Source organism: Venturia canescens, chromosome 9 (assembly GCF_019457755.1).
Source record: "Venturia canescens isolate UGA chromosome 9, ASM1945775v1, whole genome shotgun sequence".
NCBI classification, from domain to species: Eukaryota; Metazoa; Arthropoda; class Insecta; order Hymenoptera; family Ichneumonidae; genus Venturia; species Venturia canescens.
The window spans coordinates 15,646,002-15,661,851 of record NC_057429.1 but is presented as its reverse complement, the minus strand read 5'-3'; the positions used below and the strand labels follow the sequence as shown (position 1 = coordinate 15,661,851).

At 42.4% G+C, this 15,850-nt stretch overlaps 3 protein-coding genes across 4 annotated transcripts; 1 reads left to right on the top strand and 2 right to left on the bottom strand.

Moving 5' to 3' along the window:
- Positions 1-407: 407 nt before the first annotated feature.
- Positions 408-2,108, bottom strand: LOC122415773 (uncharacterized). Its single transcript, XM_043428212.1, has 5 exons — positions 1,980-2,108; positions 1,736-1,907; positions 1,433-1,621; positions 1,086-1,340; positions 408-815 (listed from the first exon to the last, which is right to left on the bottom strand). Exons 2-5 carry the CDS (start codon positions 1,781-1,783, stop codon positions 597-599), a joined length of 711 nt encoding a protein of 236 aa, XP_043284147.1. The 5' UTR covers positions 1,784-1,907; positions 1,980-2,108; the 3' UTR covers positions 408-596.
- A 1,117-nt stretch (positions 2,109-3,225) lies between these two features.
- Positions 3,226-4,716, top strand: LOC122416078 (immediate early response 3-interacting protein 1). 2 transcript variants are annotated; one of them, XM_043428760.1, is made up of 3 exons: positions 3,226-3,570; positions 4,326-4,427; positions 4,541-4,716. In XM_043428760.1, the coding sequence occupies exons 1-3, from the start codon at positions 3,480-3,482 to the stop codon at positions 4,594-4,596; spliced, it is 249 nt and encodes an 82-aa protein (XP_043284695.1). In that variant the 5' UTR covers positions 3,226-3,479; the 3' UTR covers positions 4,597-4,716. The 2 variants fall into 2 exon arrangements, with proteins under 2 accessions (XP_043284695.1, XP_043284694.1); XM_043428759.1 differs by lacking the exon at positions 3,226-3,570 and adding an exon at positions 3,886-4,026.
- Positions 4,717-8,954: 4,238 nt separating this feature from the next.
- LOC122416077 (glycine-rich cell wall structural protein 2) lies at positions 8,955-10,617 on the bottom strand. The gene is made up of 2 exons (XM_043428758.1): positions 10,500-10,617; positions 8,955-9,638 (listed from the first exon to the last, which is right to left on the bottom strand). Exons 1-2 carry the CDS (start codon positions 10,515-10,517, stop codon positions 9,072-9,074), a joined length of 585 nt encoding a protein of 194 aa, XP_043284693.1. The 5' UTR covers positions 10,518-10,617; the 3' UTR covers positions 8,955-9,071.
- Positions 10,618-15,850: the final 5,233 nt, after the last annotated feature.

Here is a 15,850-nt window from a genome sequence, read left to right as displayed (position 1 = left end):
ATATTCGGTTTTTAAAGAATTTCGATTTAAAAAATTCCAAGTGAGGTTAGGTGACTGATCTTGAATGGATTTTTCGACAATTTTTTTGTGCAGTTTGATTTTTTTTTGACGAACGGGCAATCGATCGCTTTCAGACTGATTAATAAAATCGTAATAAGGATTGTTTAGAGATCATTTTAAAAAATCTTAAACCCATCCACACCGAGTAAGTCGTTTATTGCTCCGTTGACGGAAGGAGAGTTCGAAGTATGTGACGCGATCGTCACTAATCTGATAGTTTTCGTTTTTACCAGGAAGAGGATCCAAAGTACGAGGCATTTCGCGCAGCACTCCGATTTATGTGTTATGAGAAAAAGAAGGTTTGTGAACTTCGATGAGAACAATATGAGAATAATAAAATAACGAACTTTTATCCGAAGAAAATTCTTTTCTTTTATTAATGATTAATAATTGTTCAACCCGACTGAGATAATTTGAGCTCGATGACTCTTAATATATAAAATTATTCGAAGAATTTGGTGTATTTATAGTCAAAAATTTTGACGGTGGTCGCGATGGCGAAAGTTGAAAAATATTTGAAGGAAATTTTCTGTCGCTCACACTGGTTCATATTGTGCCCATCGACGGTGACCGACTATGCATTGATGAAGGTCGTAGACCATTTTGGACATTTCATGCGATAAGTAAACTTTATTGTTCATCTCATAGAACCACTTTTTAATAGCCGATCCGTCGGCGATTCTCGCGAAATCGTTTTCAACCTGCTCAGAGTAGTCGATGAAATTTCTTTTCAGCTGATTCAATATTGATGCGATCTGAAAATAAAAAATATAGAAACGTAGAAAATTCGAGTGAGACGGGACAACACAGCGTGTACAGTAACAGCCCGAAACGAGCATGCTCACGGAGCGAGCATTCTTATCCCCTGTTGTCAAATAGCAGGGTCAAAGGGTCATTGACAAAGCGTGGGGCAAGGAGCCAGTGGCCCTTTTCACTCTCAGGTCGTCGCTATACCGTGATTCTAGATTTTTCGGAATGAATATTCTCTCTCTCTCTCTCTCTCATTCTCTTGCACTACGACATACCTGTTCACATTCGGTTCCCTGACACTTTTCTGCCGTAGCTTTCAGATTGGCCATATTGCTCAGTTGACGATCTTTTTCCTCTAACAGCGTTTTATTATTCTCCTTGAGTGTAGTCATGTAAGTAACGTGAATGGCGTTTTCGAGTTTATTCTTAAACGTACTGACGATTTTTCGGCATTTGTTGGTGTGTTCGATACGTTGTTGTTCGTCGACCGGTGGGAACGATTTGAAATCGTGTTCGACGTTTTTGTTGAGCTGCGTATGAAAAAATTGAAGAAAAATACAATTATGATTACAACAATGGTCGAAGCTCAAACGAGAATTCGGATCTTCGCGTCTCATCTTACCTGGGAAATGAATTGTCCGAACGTTCGGCCTCGAGTAGGGAAGGGGAGCGCGTCCGAAGAATTCACTGAACGCAGACTCTCAAATTTTTTGAATATCTGATTGGTGCGCTCAGTGATGGCGTTGGATGCTTCTTCAACGATGCCGAGCACCTGCGACTGACTTTTGCTCCGGGGATTCGCGATCGCTGCCTACAAATATTTCGTGCGCAATATGACAAAACAATTCGAGAATTTGGAAGAAAGCACTCTGCTGACACAACGGAATGAAAAGAAGCGGACCGATAAACGATCGAGCTTACTTACCGCGGCGTAGAAACCGAGGACACACAAAATAACTGCGAGCTTCGACATTTTCGTCGTCGCAGTTACGAGAAGTATCTCGTAATAACTCTCAGTAAATCTCGAAGACTGGATATCGAATGTAGATCAGGTTCGCTTTTATAGTGCTTTTTTAATTGTGGAATTACGTCAGATCCTGAAAATTATGGTATAATGAGAACGTTATCTCGAACAAGTTTATTTAAGAGCCATAATAATTCGTTAGTACATTTTATCACGTAATTTCACTATAGAAGTTGAATATTATATTTGATTAGATGTCGTTACTATACGACATTGGCAGCCCCCGCTGCTAGAAGCGAGACGATGATAAGCGACTCGAACGACAGAATGTTTGCCGCTGCTTGTGCAAACAGGAAAAACAGTTGGGCCATGTTTTTTCTCTATTTGCTGTTGCTATACGATCGATTTGAATTTACGTCATACGAATGAAAAATATATGTGAAAATCCCTTTTTCAGGGACAATTACTAATAGCTGCTAAAATGAACGGGGCCGTTAATCAAATGAGGAAAAACGACTTTTACGTGAATATACTTTTTTATAATAAGTAGCGTAGTAACGAATAAAATAAATATGTAATAAATAAGCGCGAATAGGTCGCTTTGGTGTTCGATCGACAAGTGTTATATAAACGGAATTTCTCGAATGAATTCCATCGAACCGAAATTTTTTGCTTGCGATACTCAACGTGAGATACACATCTGTACATAATAATTTCCCAAATATCGGAATTTGGGATTTTTTATAGATTCTCTTCTCTCACGTAGGAGAGGTGTCAGTGTGCAGGTCGTGCACTGAGCAGCGGATTTTGCCTGAAGCGGGTAAAGCCTTCAGATTTCCCATTCCCAATCTTGCGCAGTCCGAGGAGCTTTGCTCGAATTCGACCTTCAAATACGGATACTCTTGTCCGATTAGGAGCATCCCAGTGCTCACTAATGTTTTGTCGCTACGCGATTGGGCAATAATACACTTCCTACTTCCTGACGGCAGGATTGGGAGTCTTATCGTCTTATGGGCGGTGCTCCGCTGACGCGAGAGCGCTCCGTCCGTAGCCCTCTGACGGACTTTTGTGAAACCAGAGAAGAGGGGATAAGCCGGAAAGTAAGGTTGTGTTGTGTGAGCTTTATAATAATCGATTATGGCTCGCATAATAATTATTTTAAATCGATGAGTCATTATTGCGGATAAGAACTTTTTGTATAACAATGATAAATTATTGAAAAAACCTAGTTTTTTAATTGCAGTTTTTTAAAATAATGGTGAATATACGATTAAAAAGAAGGGTCTTGTTTTTGATTTTCCTCATTATCTGATTTCTGACAAACGTTCATTTTCATTAGACAATCACCGACAAAGCCCAACAAACGAAAAAACATCGCAGCCAGCCAAGTTCACGGAGGTTTATCTGTCTACTAATAATTCTTTACGCTTTTTTTTTTATTGGTAAACGTGGTGAATTTAATGAGAGCAGGATTCGTTACAATTCTCATTTATTTCAGAGTAGTTCTTTCCATGTTATTTTCATGGATTATTTTTGCTTCCAGGGATTTGTTAAATTGTTTAAATTTTCGAAAATTTCACTTATTAGTTCATAAATGAAAATTCGGCCTAATATAATTTTCATTTCGTAACTTCGAACACTTCGAATATCAAAATTTCACGATCACAAAAACTTGGACAACTTCACATTATTGAAAACAACAAAAATGGCGTTCACTCTTTGGACGTTGTTCGAAGCGACACTTTTATGTTTAAATGCCATTTGTGTGCTTCACGAAGAGAGATTTCTTGTCAAAAGTAAGTAATTGCAAATATCCGTTCAATCATTTATAAAAAAATACCGGTTGAAATAACTCTGTCAATTATTTTGGGGTTATGCCGCATTCGTTAACCTCAATATGCAATGACACGTCTCACATGACGTTTATCAAGTTCATCCAATTCTCGCATACATTTCTTATACAATGAATGGACAAAAATTCCAATCGTCTTAATTGTTATTTTCTACATTTAGGTTAATCTTTATAATGATTAATAAATAACTTATCATATTATAAATAATGATCAATCTAAATGATCAAATTGAATCTATCCTTCTAGTTGATGGGTCTACGTAACAAGACACTAGCTGCGTAAGGTTCATGAAATCCTTGAGTTTCAAAACCTTTAAGTTAATTGCACAAAGCCAGAAGTTTGAAATTATTTCATATAATTCTTCCCATATCTACAGACACGGCAGCATTTTGATGCCAGGTATTAAATAAAAAAATGTTGTCAAAGTAAGTCAAGACAGGTAGCGTTCTAAATAACAAGACCGAAGTTCCAGTTCTTACTTTGCTTTTGTCCGAGATATTCTTTGTATTTCAATGATACTGGGAAAATTATAAAACATTCGAGTGATTGTTACTTTGCGTCATTAAAAATTGACTTAGAATTTATTTTTTGTACTAAAGTTTCAGAATTTTATTATTTCTCTATTATGATAAAAGTAGAATAAGATTGATGTGTTTGATTGGTTCTTGATGTTTAAAAACATTTTTTTTTCATTACAGTTGGTTGGGGAGCTCAGCAAAATATACAAGGTTTTGGGGAGCCTCCGTCTGTCAAATCACAAGTGTTGAATCTTGTACGATCCATTAGAACGGTTGCACGATGTGAGTATACTTTTCTCAATTTGTTGATATGAGATTTTGGAGTCGGGGGGCTAGCGAAATACTTTGAAAAGATTAAATAATTTGATGACAATTTCAAATGTTGCTTGTTTCAGTTCCATTGATATTTCTCAACATTCTGACGATAATAGTGAAATTGGTACTGGGATGAAAGAAAAATCTATTCAAATTGTGGACCGAATGTACATATAAACCTGTATGATAAAATAAATTTTTGCTAATTTTTTGAATAAGAAGGAAAAGAGCATAAAAATCTTGTTGAAATGTTCCATGTTCCATTTCGTTTCTTATTTCTCGAAATTAAATCGACGAATTTTCTCTGACTAACTCGTGCCCGTATAATCAACGGAGAAAACCGAAGTACAAATTTTCTCGATACTTTCACCTCGAGACTGTAATGAAAAAAAGACTACAAATCGAGGCTCATAATTATTATTTCGAGCACCAAACGAGAATATCGTTCTATAACAAAATTTCGCCTTGTTACTCTTAATGCCTGTAACGAGTTACGACGACTTTGTAAACGAATATCCAACTTTTACGAGTCAAGATCTCAATGAGATAAAAAGGATTCGTCTGACTCAATAATTATGTATTTTTACAACTCGTATTATCGTTAATGATGAAGCAATATTTTTCGAGCAATGAGGAACTGGGAAATCATCGTAGAAATCTTTTTTCATGGAATTTCCTTTCCACGAATGTTCAAGCTACTGATATTTTGTTGAAAAATTGCGAGTCAGATGAATCTTGACTCTTTTTCCTCATATTTCAATAACTTTTTCAAAGTTTTAAAACAAGTTCTGTTTTCTGGAAAAAAACTGAAGTGAAAATCGATTTCTCTTCGTTTCGTAAATAAAAGTACAAGTTTTAGCAGTAGGAGCTTTTTTCTAAAGTTTTTTTTTTTTTTATTATACCGAATAATTAATTTTGTATGTTAAAAATTGCAGGAAAATTCGGGTTTCTCTTTCGTCGACGACTCGCGTTGAGAATTAAGTGCTAAAATCCACGAGAGACGGGTTCTCTCGAAACATTTGAAATTACGGTCGATTACAAAATCCTGAAGAACCGACAAACGGCTCTTCGCGTGTGTGAGGCCTTTCTCGCTTCGTATACAGAGCAAACAGGCTCTCGACGCCGAGGAGCATTAACTGGAGCTATTGTGCGTGATGATCTCGTCTCTCACACGACCGGGAAGCACATACAAAACGTATGGAGTCGCGGATTATGTAGCCTCTTGCAAAATCCACTTTAATGAGAATTCGCACGATTTTCTTTCGACTCTACACCAGAAGGTCCATTTGCCCGGGGCTCCGCTCAGCATCTAAGCTCGTTTTGTTTCTCGTAGACTTTTTGCCGTCCGGGATGTCGCAGGGATATGGAGCTCAAAGGCTCGTTTGTCTCTTCGGTCCATCCTATTGAAGTACGAAACATCTGAATTTATAAAATTCGATAAAAGCTTACAGAACCATTGAGATTACAGACGAACCCTCGAATTCCAATTTTTATTTGCATTTTCACTTTCTTCGCTGTTTCCAACATCGGTTTAGACAAAAATTCGAATAATTTCCAACACATCTGACGAATGAGAAACGAACCAATAAACTTTGAGATTGATTTGACGAAAAATTCCAATAAAGTCCTTATTAAGGTGCCAACTTTGAAGATTAATCGAGAACTGTAATGACTAAAACTCCATGCTTTCGAAATCCCCTCAGTTGCCTACACCAATAGAAACTCGATTAATGAAATCGTTTGAAACGTCCTCACTTTTTTTACTGTCATTGAGGCATTTGGAGAACGCAACTCGCAGCTCTGTTATCTTGTCTCTCAGACATATCCCATAAGGAAATGCTGAATTTTGTCGCTCCCTCTCCCCTCGTTCCACGGTGTTTTGTCGTTTCTCATCGCCCCGCGTAAGTTGAGTCATCGAGAGTAGAACACTTTCAGGCAGACTCTTTTAATGATTCAACCCGAGAGGTAGCACCGAGTCTTCATTAAAACCGCAGGGAGAGCAATAATGCCCAACGTTTGTCAAGCATGCATTATTCACGCTGTGGTATTGGCCAACTCGCGAAATTAGTCGGATGTTAAAGATCAGTTTGACCAACATTTTGATTCGTCAAGCAGCGATGATAAGAATTTAAATTTATCTCGAAAAATCAAAAGGTCGCTGGCTAAAAGTCCGCATTTACAGTAAAAAGTATAAATTTAATCGAATGAAAATTCAGTTCAGGTGTGCAATCATTTGAATTCCGTTCCAACGAGTTGAGAAGCTTCGAACACCACCAACTTTCGTTCGTCGCGGAGAGGAAAATCAGTGAAAAAGTTAAAAATTCGAAGAAGCGAAGAGGAAGCTTGCCAATCCAAGTCCCTCTCGAGATCTGGCTCCGATAACCGTTCGAACCTTCGAGACCGTATGAAAAAGTGGGCTCGTAACGGAAAAGGATGAGAAAATGATTTCTCGTTGCGTACGATCGTTCCAGATTCCCGAGTGTTCGTCAGAGAGACACTTTGCCTTATAAAACTCGAGTCGGCGAAGAGGCTCATAAAAAACTGTTAATTCGAGGACATCGAGGGGGAGCGAGATTAAATTTATCCCACACGTTCACAAGCCGGGATCGCATATACGTGGATACGAGAGCAAGTGAAGCGCGCAGCGTAACTTTCGAATGTTGACCGATGCCCCGGATTTCGCAACTATCGAGAGGTCCTTTTGCACTCGAGAGAGTGAGAGAGCCGAGTAACAAAAAGAGAGGGAAGAAGAGAAAGGAAAGCATTAATGTGCGCACACACATAAAGAATTTTTAAAGAGCGCTTCTTTCGTCTGGCGATGAGAATATTTAGCATCATGTCCAGCGGAGGAGAGTCTATACGGAGCCGATGGCCTGCTGCTTTCCGAGGCCCGAGGACGGACGAGCAAGGTGGGAAACCGTGCACTCGAACATCTCGCGATTGGCTTCCCGGCCTCAAGCGAGTGAAAGGAGAGAAAGGCGCACCGAACCCTTTCGAAAAATGGCCAGTTATCTCGCTGAAGAAATAAAGAGAGAAAACGAAAAAAAAAAAAAAAAAAAGAAACAACGCGAACGAAAAGGAAGCAGCGAGGTCGATTCGCTGCGTGCCGGGTAACGAGGCTTTTTCACGACACCTCTCCGTAGGCAGCACCAACTAATGGCGAAGAGTTTATCTAACATTATCTCGGATCGAATTCTCGCTGAGATAACGAGTTACATAAACTTCAAAGGTAGCAATATTTCGACGATTATTCGGTGATGGGAAGAGTGGAAAACGAGGAAGAGCTTTTTTTCAACGGTGGCGACGTTTATTTTTTATTTTTTTTTGTTTTCGTACAAAAAGAAGCCTTTATACAAGTATAAAAATGCAGCGTTAGGGGGTAAATATTAAAAAGTAGAAAAATAGGTATATGTGTGTATCCTCGTGTGTGTGTGCGTGTGTGTGTGTGTGAGCGTTTTTAATCTTCGGAGAGTAAGAAGAAATGAAGATATTCGGAGTTGCTGGGCGAGCAATTCTGGTTTCTCGCGCCTACCGAAATGGTGGATTTTTCGTGTTGCTTTTCGTTTGCTGGCACAAGATGCTGGCGGTGCTGAACCGGTGTGGGTGTTGTTTCAGTTATTGAGAAAAGGAAGATTTCAGATTCCGGTGGAACGACGAAGACAGGGAAGGAATGTTCATTCACGAATCCTCGCTCGTGCTCTTCGGTCTTGTCTTTCGATCGGAATATCGTCGCTTCCGGTTTGGTTGCGTCATTCGGTCGAAGAAGGGTGGTGGGAAAGAGCCGACGCTCTCTCACGGCGAATGGGTGAAATCGCTTTGCTTCGCGTCGCACTCGGTCCCAAGCGATCTGCACATGAGAATACTTTTTACACCAGTTTCCGAAGCTCTCCCTCTCTCGCTCGCTCCTTCTTCGCGGCTGTTGCTGCTGCTCGTCCCCAAAGATGCATTTCTCCTTGCTGGTCCTCCGGGATTTGTTTAATCGTGTGTCGTATTTACAAGGCGTCCGTTCAGCGGACGCTGGATCACGTATATCCTCCTCGTCTTCAACTTATTTCCGTTCTTCCGTTCGTCGTCTCGTTGGTTCGTTGTTAAATATAAAAAAGTTGCTACTCGTTCTCGCACCTTCTCGCGTTCGATATCGTCGCGTCGATATCTTCGTTTGTTGTTACACGTTAAAACTCGATAATTTCGTCCGCAATAGCTCCTCCGCCTGTGAATTTCGGCCGGGTTATTCGCTGCCGCTTCGGCAACGCTCTTACTCTTATTCTTGCTTTATTAAATAAATTTCTTGTGGACAATCGGCGCTGCCGATTTCTCCGTTTCTTCTTTCTTCCCCGCTCGCCGCTCTCGAAGCCTCCTGCTCCTCGTTGTTCGCCGGCAGCGAAGGAGAATATCGGTGCGAGGACACGTCGCCGCCTGACCTGCTCAAGCCACGACTGCTTTTGACCTCAGCAAGTCACTCGAAGACGCGCTTTTCCCCCCGAATATTCCATCCTCACCGCCGCAGAGCCTCGAATACTTGGACCCGGAATGAGAGAAAAAGAAAGGAAGAAACGGTTGAATCTCCTCGTCCCTTCGACTCGTAACTACTTTGGCTGTCGCGGGTGAAACTTAGAAGGGCGCCCCGTAGCTGCCGCTCGGGGGCCTGCTCGGTGCTCCGTAACTTCCGCTCGGCCCGCTCGGGTACCCGCCGCTCGGTCCACTCGGGTATCCTCCGCCCTGACCTTGGCTCACTTGGTTGAACTGGGCGACTTGTATGGCCTGTCTTATTCCCTCAAGATCGACCCCGACGACCCGAGTCTGATAGGACGGCACGCCGTAGCTCGAGCTCGGTGCACCGTACGACGAAGAGGGCGCTCCGTAACTCGAAGACGGCGCGTATCCTGAACCACCCCCGAAGCCACCGCTCTGCTGCGACTGAAGCTCTTCCTTCAACAAAATTTGACGAATTTGCTCCAGCAGCGCACCGTCCACCGACGCACCCTCGCTCGTCTGACCTCCCGGGGACACCTGCGTGTATCCGCCTCCGCCTCCGCCACCCCCGGAGTAACCGCCGCCACCTCCGAACGAGTATCCACCGCCGCCGCCGCCGCCGCCTCCACTCGGCCTGTTGTAATTGTAGCCCGAAGATACCGGAGGCTCGGCCAGGGCAAGCCCTGCCATACCAACCATCATGCACTGCAACAAACCAACAATTCGTCACTTTATTTATATTCTCGCTTTTACGATCCGCAGAAGCCAGAAGAATCTTTCTTCTTCCTGCCTCTCGCGTTCAGCGGCGCGAGATACTTTATTCGTGTCGGGCCACAATTTTCGTGGGGGGTTATTAAAGCTCGCGGTTTCTGTGGGGACGCAGGCCGACTCGACGTTTAATTGTCCCCCTTCGAACTGCAAGGCTTCCGGGTATTTTTATTCGATAAGGGGGTCGCGAGAGCTCTAATTAAATACAACGGCTGACCGAGAGGGAACTACGGAAACACGTGAAATTGGTCCGGACCGGAGGAGAAATGAGGCGCGGCGCGTTTATCCCGAAGAGCGGAGGTGCACGTTCCTCACAATCATTGCAGTCGAATCAAGAATTAGAAAGTCTCGAGGACGATTAAGCCGTCGGTGTTGTGAGAATGCTTGAGAATGAAAATAAAAGTTTATCCGGATTTCGTATTATACGCGCGGCTCTGTAACCGTTTCCGGTTTACAGTTTCTTCGGTTCGGTGGTATGAGAGATGCGAGTACCGACCTCGGATATCCCTACACTTGCGATACCGAAGATAACTTTCACGAGGAAGATACAATTTTTGAATTTATACAAATATTAATTCCAAAAAGTTGAAATTATATACCCACATAAATATAAACATTTTAATATCGAGTTAAACAGCGAGACACTTTTGTTTTCTTATCTTGGAGCAAAACACCGATGGGAAATTCCGAACAACCGTCGATCGCGGAGTGGTGAAATTTTGTAGGTGCCTCGTTTCGTTTCTTTTTCCTGTCGTCGTCGTCGTCGTCGTCGTCGTCGTTGATTTTTCTGTTGCTTACCGCGATCAGAGGATACATGTCGGCTTCTGCGATGCCGCTTGGCTCTGTGACTCCGATGAAGGTACAACCGGAGTCCTTTATACCCGGACGAAGTCTCGTCGAGAGGGAGAGATGGTCGAGCTACGGGACCCGAAGAAGAGACGGTCTCTCCCTCCAACAACGAGCAGAAAAGTCCCCGACGAGTGAGAGTGTTTCAAGTTGCGTTCTCGCCCACCGCGAGCATCGGATCATCACGCTCTTTTTTGTCTTTCATTCTTCCTTCGCATTTTCCCTCCTCTCCGTTCAATATTATATTTTTTCTCGTCGCGTTGCTGCCCTCATTCTTATCAGGATTCCGTTTTTCTCACAAATTTTCTTTGGCTTTCCCGGGTCCACCGGTCCTTCGATTATTCCTTGCCGTTTTTTCCATTCTCTTATTTTCTAAGCTTTTCCAAAGTTCGCTGACGATTTTATTACTCCTCACTCCTTTGTCCCGTACGCTCGTTAAAAAGGCTCCCGAATTCGCTCCGCTCTTCTTACTCTCCTCGATTTTCAGTGAGCGAGACTACTATACGCGAGCCTCAATTAGCGACAGGCGCAACGAGGGAAATCTTAACGTAACGCAAGCCTCGTTACATCGCGCAAGAAAGAACAAGTGTGCTCGTCATCAGCGACACAATCACCTCTCGTAATTTTTGAGAAAAACGAGCGCGCTCAGTGGCCAAAGGAGTCTGTTGAAACTTCGTAAGGAACTCGAGTCCGCAGGGGGAATGTAATTATTACGAGAGTACAACGATTCGTGTGTACGTGCTCGGATAAACGAAACTAATGATAATCCCTCGCGCAACACGTACGCACGAACAGTGTCAATATGTTCGTCCTAGACCTAGAGAAGGTGGCGAACGCTTTCAGAATCAATGCTGCTGCTGCACTCCCTACACTCGTTGTTTAAAAGCTTGCTTTGTTCAAAAATAAAGTTTCGGGCAATATTGATTTCTGTACGCAAGACAAAGACCCAACTTGCTCTTCGACGCTATCAATCAACTCCTCGAACGCCGGTTTATGGCTTTTTTTACTTCTGATGGACACGTATCTCATTTATTCTTGCGTTATCGCTCACTTCTTTTATTCCCATTATTATTTAACGATTATATCGGATCTGTTACGTCATGAAGACACTTTCGCAAACATTCCGACTTGCCGGAGGAGGAAATTGACCACAGTAATGACACCTGATCTACCTGAGTCTTCGAGCAATTTATGTTTTTATTTTTTTCTCATTTTTTCACCGTAATAACTCCTTCTTTGTGTTAACTGCCGCAGATTACTTTTGAGGCTTTTAGTTGCAGCTCCAGTTCTGTCGTGCTCTGCCCTGGGAAAATGACATTTTCCATTTGATTTCGTATCGAAAGCGAACCAATCGAGTCTCGGGTTTTGGCTTCTCGATTTTTCACCTTCCTCCATGATTTTCGATGGGGAAATTCGACACCAAAATGGAAACGGACGTTCTTGAAGAATCCCCCGATTTCGTCGGGGGAGGAAATATGCCTAATTTTATATTATTTCGCTCGTCGATGCTAGAATCCTTCAAGAATATTTTCCTCGATAAATTGCTTTCGATTTTTGTGATTTTCGAGCTAATACGACGAAGCTTTCGAACTAAATCTACTGGATTCTCGCAAATAACTTAGAAAGTCGTGGCGCGCGGCACGTAAATAAATAAAAGTGACATTTCTTTGGTGTATTGCACAACTATCGCGTTGTTAAATCACGAGCAGGATGACATCCAGTCGATAAATTTTCACGGTTCATTTCCAAGCCCCACTGTACGGGTACGAGCGCGGATTTCGGAAAACACAATATCAATGATTTACGTCAATTTTCACATTCTTCAAATGTTCTCTTAACCACAAGCCATTTATTAGGGGAATAAAGTGAGCGATCCCCGGAGAAGCTTCATATCCGATCGAGTCGATTCGAGTCTTTTCTCTGCATAAATAAATAAACAACGCGGCATCTCGAAACCCTTGGAGAACGTTCCTCGGAGTGGAATTTTATTGTAATTGGAGGAATCTGTTAATGCCCTCGGATCGACGAGTCTTGAAAATGCCTGGAGCTTATCGGGGTCAGCAGGACTTTGACGAGTCCTAGTTCGTCGCGTTGCAATCGTTATGCCGCGCGTGTAAAGCGATTACGCGACGAATTGCACTGCACTGTTTAAAAAATAAATCACGCGTTCCACATAAGAAGCGATTGCAGGCTGGTTCGTCTGTGTACTTTTCGTCCAAGTTGTAAACTTGCAGTTTTTTTTTGTTTTTAATTGGTCGAAAGAACAGGCCTGCGTAAAAAAGGAGGAAAATTCGGAGGCGCATCCAGTTGGAACGATTTACGACGAGCGCTCATATCATTGCGGTTTCTTTGTGTTTTCTTCATTATTTTTCGCCGCTAAGACATTCCCGAGGAGGTGGCAGTCGCGGTGTGCCTCCGCGATCGAGGCCGTATTGTCCGAGGCAAATTACCAGCGGACGGAACCGCGAGCCTCGATTTAATCGCCGTGTGGAAGGAAGAAGGAAGACGAAGAAAGTGACGCGGAGGTCGAGTCACTTGTAAACGTACGTGCGCTTCATGAAACCACTTTTGTACTCTCTTCGTCATTTATAAACGTACAAATACCACTCAATCCATAGCTGTATGGCTCGAATTTTTATCGCGAAACGACGCGGATAACCGGTCGTCGAGAAAATGGGTCATAGGAACCCGACGGAGCGGAACCTTGAAGGAATCGCAAATAAGGGCCGAACGAAGGCCTTCGGCAATGGCCTTGACGCTTTTTTTCGCTTCATTCGCTGTGCACGAGTTTTCGCTCCAAATAATCTTCTGTTAAAATTGACGAACTTTCCAACCTTTTCACACGCTTTTTGCATCCTCCTTCACGGTGACGCCCGAATCACGCTCCGGAGTAGATCGAATCCACTTCTCCTTTCGGTTTTTCATTTTGGTGCAAGGAGAGAATCATATTTGGAAAATTACCGTCGGCAACGACAGTGCGGTGGACGAGCTGCAACTCGCGATATTATGGGAGAAAAATTGAGCTTTCTTATAAATCAAATAATATTTATTGTTCCGAGCAGGAAGTTTAACCGACGTATTCAGTTAATTTCGACCTCCTGTCTGAAATATATTTACTGTTATAAAACTGAAAATTCCGTAAAATAGTCCAAATTTTAGAGCGCGTTACTGGAATTAATAGACGAAGAGAAAATTCCAGTAAAAGGTACTTTAGTGCCATAAGAGTAGGCTTCTGTATCGTAATTTTTATTAATTATTACGAACATACACAGTCATTTTTTGTGAAGCGAAAACTCGATGGAAATTGATGAAAATTAGAAAATTTCTAAATACTTTGGCGGATCATCGATGCTTGTGTACGAGCTCCTTAAATTTTACTGTACGTTCAACGGTGAATTTCGATTGTAAAAATAGTACGGACGATAGAAAAACGGCATAATAATTCTACTTTACAGTTCATCATCGAGTCAACATAAATTTCACAATGTTTCCTCGGTGAACGACGTTGAAATGAATAGCACGGTTCGAACCTTTGTCAGAGCAGAATACGCGCAATTTGAAAGTTTTTATTCGGTATTTACTTGGAAGTTACAATGTTTTTGGTAAAAACCCCCAAAACGGGGCCTAACACTGCGGTATCTCGTAATTTCTACAATTTCTTTCTCTCTGCGTATTTTTCGTTAACTTGTCCCTGCAGTCAAATATATCACGGCGAATTTTCCAGTGAAATTAGCGCTAAATATTACCGTTTAATTATCCCTGTGCAGAGAACAATAAGGGCGAAGGATTTTGAGGCAATGGCTCGATGGTGGTCGACATTTTCATGGGGACGCTGGGAAATCATCGAGATTTTTATACAAACAGAATGTTTACGCAACGATTGGCTTTCAGGCATGTTAAAAATTGAAGCTTCGTTGAAACGTCGATTGTAATTCATTTCATCGAGTCGTAAATTTCTCCTCTCAGTTCTAACGCTAAACTTTCCTTGAAAATTCTCAATGTACCGAGATGCTGAGGCTCTTTTGATGGATGCGTGTCACTTTTGTTTGTTCGCATGATACCACGATGACTCGACACTAAACAGAGATGTCAAGATTTAAGCGTTTATCCTCGCCGGATGATCGTGCGTATGTGAAGAAACCGAATGTCTCTTGCAACGTTTTTTTTTTATCGAAATAATATTAATCATGATTCTGGGGAAAGGAAAAAGGGAGTTAACGGTGGGCCTCGCCTGATACGGAACTCCCAAAAACGCGTTCGATCTCCCAAGGGGGAGCCACACGTGACAGGAACGTTCCACGGAGAAACACGGCCACGAAATTCTTTCAGTGCTCTCGGCACGTCCCACGCCGTTAGTGAATTGAGCCTCCTTTGAAAAGGCGCGTATAATTAAACATTTTATTACTCAGAATCTTGGCGGTGTTGACTTTCTCAAATACGATGCTCGATGGCCATTTTCCGTCACGTTTCATGCCGCAACCGGAAACTCGCAGGAGGTCGAAGCCCAAAGGATTTTCCTCGTGTTCATTATCCTGGCGCAACTATCCTCGGAGGAGAACACTTCGCACAACTTCTTTCTCTCCTTTGGGATCGTGGCGTATCCCCATATCTAACGGAATACCTCCGGCGACGATGGAATTGAACTTCGTATCGTGGCTTGAGGCGGCAAGGACTTTCGAATCTCCGAAAAAAACGTAATTTTTCACGCTTCTCTACTGCGTTTTCGCGGACCTGGAGATCAAGCTGTGAATTCAATGTGAATCCCTGAATAAAAAACTTCGATTCTCAATTCCCTAGTACTTTCGGACCGAAAGTACGTTTTTCAAAAATCACATTTTTTGACAGCGTTAAAACCAGGACAAAATTATTTTGCTCCGTTTTCAAAGCACCTTCGACTTCCGCGCCCCTCGGAATAAAAAAACGGGATCGTCGTTCCAAAGAAAATTTGTCAGACCCCGACATTTCTTCGTCCTGAAAAATGTTCAGTTCAGTGGATTGTTTTTGAACCTTTTTTGCTCATTTCTATACTCGTCAGTTTAGAGGAACATTTGGTTACATCGAGCAAAAAAATGGGTGCATCGCGGGTATTCTCCTTCAACGAAGTCCGACGCGGTCCGACGAACAAGTTTTTCTTCTCACCGCGTACCACAAAAAAGTCACACCCGGTAGAGAAGAGTGAACATTCTCGATGGCGTTATTTCGTCTCACTCGTCGCCCTGGGACGCTCGAAAGACGATTTTTGCCTTCCAATAAAGTGGCTACATGGAGAACATTCGCGAGAGGCATCAGGAAGAAAAGTGCCC

Excerpts from the sequence above, each read along its gene's own strand:
- LOC122415773 (XM_043428212.1), bottom strand. The coding sequence starts at position 1,783 with ATGTCGAAGCTCGCAGTTATTTTGTGTGTCCTCGGTTTCTACGCCGCG. Across the intron at positions 1,622-1,735 it reads TCCTCGGTTTCTACGCCGCG|GCAGCGATCGCGAATCCCCG; the intron begins GTAAGTAAGCTC and ends AAATATTTGTAG. Across the intron at positions 1,341-1,432 it reads TCGGACAATTCATTTCCCAG|CTCAACAAAAACGTCGAACA; the intron begins GTAAGATGAGAC and ends TTTCATACGCAG.
- LOC122416078 (XM_043428759.1), top strand. The coding sequence starts at position 3,915 with ATGAAATCCTTGAGTTTCAAAACCTTTAAGTTAATTGCACAAAGCCAG. Across the intron at positions 4,027-4,325 it reads CGGCAGCATTTTGATGCCAG|TTGGTTGGGGAGCTCAGCAA; the intron begins GTATTAAATAAA and ends TTTTCATTACAG. Across the intron at positions 4,428-4,540 it reads CATTAGAACGGTTGCACGAT|TTCCATTGATATTTCTCAAC; the intron begins GTGAGTATACTT and ends TGCTTGTTTCAG.